This window comes from Anastrepha ludens, chromosome 6 (assembly GCF_028408465.1).
Source record: "Anastrepha ludens isolate Willacy chromosome 6, idAnaLude1.1, whole genome shotgun sequence".
Taxonomy (NCBI): domain Eukaryota; kingdom Metazoa; phylum Arthropoda; class Insecta; order Diptera; family Tephritidae; genus Anastrepha; species Anastrepha ludens.
The window spans coordinates 101092587-101098647 of record NC_071502.1 but is presented as its reverse complement, the minus strand read 5'-3'; the positions used below and the strand labels follow the sequence as shown (position 1 = coordinate 101098647).

The 6061-nt window shown below is 34.7% G+C and overlaps 1 protein-coding gene across 2 annotated transcripts; it reads right to left on the bottom strand.

The window, feature by feature from the left end:
- Positions 1–2288: 2288 nt before the first annotated feature.
- LOC128867574 (DNA ligase 1) lies at positions 2289–5955 on the bottom strand. Of its 2 annotated transcripts, XM_054108940.1 has the most exons (8): positions 5845–5955; positions 5716–5778; positions 5243–5656; positions 5010–5182; positions 4438–4906; positions 3461–4083; positions 3165–3410; positions 2290–3100 (listed from the first exon to the last, which is right to left on the bottom strand). In XM_054108940.1, exons 1-8 carry the CDS (start codon positions 5862–5864, stop codon positions 2739–2741), a joined length of 2370 nt encoding a protein of 789 aa, XP_053964915.1. In that variant the 5' UTR covers positions 5865–5955; the 3' UTR covers positions 2290–2738. The 2 variants fall into 2 exon arrangements, with proteins under 2 accessions (XP_053964914.1, XP_053964915.1); XM_054108939.1 differs by having other exon boundaries at positions 2289–3100; positions 5716–5955.
- Between the last annotated feature and the right edge of the window lie 106 nt (positions 5956–6061).

Below are 6061 nucleotides of genomic sequence, written 5' to 3'. Positions count from 1 at the left end.
AGCATAAAAATTTGTATAAAGTCTGCTAAGAGGGTATTTTTTATTACATTTTTATAAAAAATCTTGCTTATAAATTCAATTTTATGCCATTATGCCAGTTTTCTTTACACAACAGAAACAAAATAAAAAGCAAAAAGACGAATTTTGATTTTCTTTAAATTGGTCAACTTGTGTCTGGTACATCATAGCCGCTACTGCTACAAAGTAATCTTATGAGGAAATTCAGTATCTGCAGCTATACATACATAAGTACTGTTGGATACCCTATCCAAAAACTAAGCATGTGGCAACACTCAACATAACTTGGATGATTTTGACAGCGATTCGTAATAACGGGTGCGAGAAGGAGAACAGGAGCCGAGGCAGACGATCTTGATATACGCATTTTCTATAAATATTAATTCTTGTGTAATGTATTTTTATTGATTAATGAAATAAGCTAATTTGTATTATAATAAGAAAAAACGCGTGACACGGTCACAACACGTACATATAAAAAAGATGTAAAAATCGAATTTATAAAATCTGGCTGAGCCTAATACTTAACTTTAAGGGTTGTTGTTGATAAACATTCCCCATACATGCACGGGAAATGCTGTTGGATTTCGACAAAAAAACTGAACGTTTTAAAAAGCATAATCTTAAAAAACTAACCGTGGTGAAGATATCAATACTAATTTTCTTTAAAAAAAAAAAAATAAATAATGTTAACCACTATGAAATAAAAATCCATTGCGACAAATACTAAAACTTATTGAGGAAGTTGGGCTCAGAGAAATACTCTAAATCTATGAAAAAACACAACAACGGATATTTCAGATGGCAATGCTAAAACCTCTCATAATAATAATGATACTCGAGAGAGAATACTAAGGTTAACTTCTGCCAGTAGTAAAGGGTTCAAAATAGACCCAATGAACATTTTAATCATAAATATTTTTCCAAGCATAAGCCACTAACCAGGGTGGTAAGATTGATAAACTTTAGAAGTCTATTGCATGAAGTTAGCGAATCACTTCGAAAATCGCTTAAGGCCAAAAGTAAAAACTCTTTGTGAATGAATTCTTACGTGTATACCTATTTAAACTTAGCAATGCGGGTTCCACACTATTGAACCATATTCCAGTATCCGTCTTGCTAGAGTGGCAAAGAGCGCTTTAGGAACATATGAAACATTGCACTCTTAATGTTGGTACCTGTAGGCAATATGCCGAAAAAAACACTGCGACACACTCAGTTCATTATGCAGGCCTATCGTAAAAACACGACTTAATTCTAACTACAGAAAAGTGGAAAAACATTTTTTCAAGCTTCGCATAACAAAATAATGTAATGTTTTTACAGATATTATCATTGTACCCTTTACTAATCCAATTCAGTTTGCTTCTTTAGCCAAAAGTAGACGTTCTCATGGTGAAAAGAGTTCAGAAGGTGTGCTAAAGATCCGACCGTTAACCGGCTCTCAGCGCATTTAAAAGAATCGGCTGATTGGCTGGCATCACCGGGGTCATGACAGCGGTTTGTTTGCGAAAAAACTGAGATTGTGTTGGTGATATTCGATAAAACTTAACTCAACTTTCACTCATGTGTGTGAATACATGTGAAATGAGCGGGCAGAATTCTCCTGCCGGGTCCACAATATTTTTTTTCACCATAGCAAATTGACCAAATCCACGATGGAGAGAAAATTAAGTTGGCGCCGATCATAGCACCGCGACTTTGCTCTCAGCGTATTTGACATAATCGTTGTGTGTGACGTCGCGTTGTGCATTTTTTCGTTTGTTTTTTGTGTAATATTTTCTTTATATGATTACTAATGCTGCTAGGGTGCAGCCGCTGTAGCCAATGCGTTTGAGCGCGACGACTATTCGGTAGGGCCCCGTTGCGAAGCCCGACGTGAAACATCGAATGGAAGAAAAGCGATCGATGCTCGACAGGCAATGCTAAACCTGCTAATAGTAACTATTTTCATTTCTTTAAAAAATCAATAAATAAAATAAAAAAATCAATAAATAAATATAAAAAATCAATAAATAAATATAAAAAATCTATAAATAAAAAAAAATAAAATCTATAAATAAAAAAAAATAAAATCAATAAATAAATACAATAAAAAAAATCAATAAATAAATAAAAAAAATCAATAAATAAAACAAAAAAAAAATCAATAAATAAATAAAATAAAAAATCGATAATAGAAATACATATTTTTTGTTTTTTACTTTTAATTTCGCATTGTGTAGTCATTGTTTTGAGTTAAATGCGAATATGTTAAATTTTACTCAGGTATTTTTCAAGTTTCCAGCGTTTGAAGGACAAGCACTTGTAAAAATACAAAAACTATATTATAAACAATTTGATTTGTAAAATATGTAAAAAATTTTACTATCGAATCGTTATTTCTGAACTCTTTATTACTTAACTAACAACTAAAAAAATGAAACCAGTCAAGAACAATAAAAAAGGCCAATTTCCATTTTGATTATTCCTAGCACGTGATTATACTTACTGGTAGCTTTATCAGAACTCCAATATTTTTTATAGATAGCAATACATCTATTTGTAATCTAAATGAGCTTCAAAATACATATGTACGTCTGAATTTTACTAACCATACTAAATTTTACTGTCATACTTGTTAAATCATCAATAAGTTTTTATTTACACGATACAAAACATCAAATCGTGCAAATAAAAAACAACTTTCTTAATAATAGATAATTTTAATTTATATAAGATTAATAGAAATCATCATCAAACTCAGCTGGGTTCGATTTTTGATTTTTGACTTGATCTTGATTGCGATACATGTAGGCAACTTGTTGTGCACACGTTGCATCCTCCGCGGACTTATCGTCCCGTATGCGTATAAAACGTGGAAATCGCAATGATATGCCCTTCTCTGGATCAATAATTCCAATTCCAGCCTTATGAACGGGACTCAGCGAAAGATCAGCACATTTTACCTCCCACACTTGTACCGCCTCGAACCAAATATCTGGCGCCAGAGTTGGATCAAATCGATAATACGATTTTGGTGCAGATATTGTTTGTTCTTTGAAAAATTTGGCATGCGCATTTAAATCTTCATCGCTCAATCCTTTGAGAAGTGAATTTTGATTTAATTATGTTTAAAGAAAAGTGTTTACAAAATATTATATTACCTGTGCCTATCTTGCAAATACTTTGATACTCCTCATTTTCATCATCGTAACAAGCCAGCAAAAAACCGCCATATACACCAGTTCGCTTGCCCTTACCTATATAACCACCGATTACGACAAGATCTAGTGAGTCTCCTACGCCTGTCAAATAATCCTTTTTCAATTTCAACCACTTGTGTGAGCGTTTCGCAATTTCATAAGAAGCGTCGTCATCCAGTGACTTAATCATCAGACCCTCACAATTTCCTAAAATTTAAACATTTATTAACATTTCACTATAATAATTTTATGCCAACCTTTAATAGAGTTTTCCAGAAAGCCTTGTATATCGTCAGGATCATTAGTGTCACACGAAGTGGGAAATTGAAATTCTCCTTCGACTTCGTTAAAGTTGTCTCTCAGCAATTGTCGTCTTTCACAAAAGTCCTTAGAAGTTAATGCCTCGCCATTCAGATACAACAAATCGAATGCATAAACACAGACTTGTACTTTAATCTCTTCTAAATCTACATTCTTTCTTTTTCTTGTGCTCAGCACTTGGAAGGGTAGAATTTGTTTATGTTCAATATCCCAAGCAACAATCTCGCTATCAACTATATACGATTTAACACTATCCTTTTTGAATTGATCGATGCGCCCTATTACGTCGGGATATTTCGTTGTATTGTTTTCTTGGTTGCGTGAATATATATTAACATTGCCATCGTTGTCGCGGTGAATTTGTGCACGTTCACCATCATACTTCCATTCGCATGTAATATTGCCTTTCAAGCGATCCATCACTTCAGAGATACCCCTTGTTGGATGCGCTAACATTGGCTTCAATGGCACACCTGGTTCCATTGAGCAGTACGTAAGCAAATCGTCAATGCCATGAGTGAGGAGAGTTGAGATAATTTTGTCGAAATTTGGGCATTGACTACAATTAAGAATTATGAAATATTTTATGAGTACGCATAATTATATGTATAGTTAAACATTAGTTAAACTGCCGGCCGCCGTAGCCGAATGGGTTGGTGCGCGACTACCATTCGGAAATCACAGAGAGAACGTCGGTTGGAATCTCGATGAAAACACCAAAATTAAGAAAAACATTTTTCTAATAGCGGTCGCCCCTTGGCAGGCAATGGCAAACCTCCGAGTGTATTTCTGCCGTTCGGAGTCGACTTGAAACTGTAGGTCCCTCCATTTGTGGAACAACATCAAGGCGCACACCACAAATAGGAGGAGGAGGTCGGCCAAACACCCATATAGTTAAACATTTTATACTTACCAATAAGCAGTTTTCAGCACAAAAGTAATATCGTCGATATCTTTCTTCATATCAGCTTCAGACTGTTTTGCCTTTTTCGCAGATTTACCATCATGGGCTCTACTATGGACCAAAGCTGTGGCTAAAGCCTGGAATAAACTTTTCTCAGCTATTCCTATGCGCATTTTTCCAATTAAGGATCTAATAATAAAACGCGCTTCTGAATATCGTGATGCCACGAAGAGATCATGTATTATGGGAGATTTCGCTTTACCGGAACTTTTTGCAATTGTTCTGAATTTATGATATACAGTTTGTACCGTGAGCGGTTTTGGTGTAAACATCATTCGCTGTGAAGCTCTGGAACGCTCAGCAACAATACCCAAATCTCCAGTTTCTTGGGTTTGAGTCTTAATAAACTTCAGCTCACGTCCAGTGGATACAGCAATAACTTTCATCAACGTAGTTTCTGCAACTCCAAGTTCAACGCCTACAAAAGTGATAAGCATTATCATATTGAATTGCGCAAACTTCCTTAGCACTCCCCAGCATTTCATACAATTATATATTTTTTAGCTTCATTTCTTACATACCTTCATATGCCGGCGCCAATTGGTTTATACTCAAATAAATGCAGTAAAGTAAATCGTCCGGATTTAACAATAACACCGAACATAAGAAATTTGCAAGTATCTCTACCATTTTGTAACGACCCCTGGTGTCTTCGATCATTTCAAAAGTTCTGGCTAGAGCTAAATATGGTGTGCTATTTTGAAAAGTTGTACAAGTTAAAAAATTAAATCAAAATAAATGTCGCCTGGCTCACTTTTTGTCGCCATTCCAATAAGCATTTTTGATGGGATGATATTTCGTAGCTGCAGGATTATACTCTGAACCACATTGATTTGACTCCACCGAAAGCTTTTTAACACTCAATGCATCATTTTTGTTGGAACCTTGGTCATTATCTGAGGCTGCGCTTACGGGTTTTATATCCAATTTAACAGCATAGTTTTTTATTGCCTCTTTGATATCAGTAGTTTTATTTTTTATCGGACTGGGCTTTATAATGCTTTTGGGGGATTCTTTAGTCGACTTTGGCGATTTATTTTTCGATCGACTATCTTTACCATTCATCTGTATACTTTTCTTTGTTTCTGTTTTGGGGGACTCTTCGGATTTTTTTAGGACTTTCTGCTCCGGTTCACCATTTTCCTTACTAGAATTAGGACTTTCCTGCCTTAAATCAGAACAATATTGCTTAAGTCAAATTTAGCGCGCTTTTATTGCTTACATTACCTGCACCGTTTTGCTTTTGCAACTTCTTCAACGTTTGCACTCGCAGCTGGCTTAAAGAATGATCTAAAAACAAATGCATTTGGGTTATTAGCTTTTACTAAGTATTCTTTTAAGATTTTGGTAACTAACGTTATAGATCTCTGTGCCATTTTTATTGTTTTATTTTAAATGTGTTGTTTTTTAACCAAAGACGAAAATAGTTGCACGTCTGACACCAAAATTGTTGAAGTTAATAAAACCAGAGAGCATTCAAAACCAATGCAGGGTGTTCAATATAATTCAATAACATATAACTACCAGAACGCGGATTGAATACTTCTCAGCGTAATTCAATCAATATTTGAAT

What these genes read in the sequence shown, in the direction of transcription:
- LOC128867574 (XM_054108939.1), bottom strand. Translation starts at nt 5,864, where the DNA reads ATGGCACAGAGATCTATAACGTTAGTTACCAAAATCTTAAAAGAATAC. An exon ending in GTGCTGAAAACTGCTTATTG is followed by an intron (nt 4,084 to 4,437) that starts GTAAGTATAAAA and finishes TCTTAATTGTAG; the next exon opens with TCAATGCCCAAATTTCGACA. An exon ending in TCTGGAAAACTCTATTAAAG is followed by an intron (nt 3,411 to 3,460) that starts GTTGGCATAAAA and finishes TTTAAATTTTAG; the next exon opens with GAAATTGTGAGGGTCTGATG.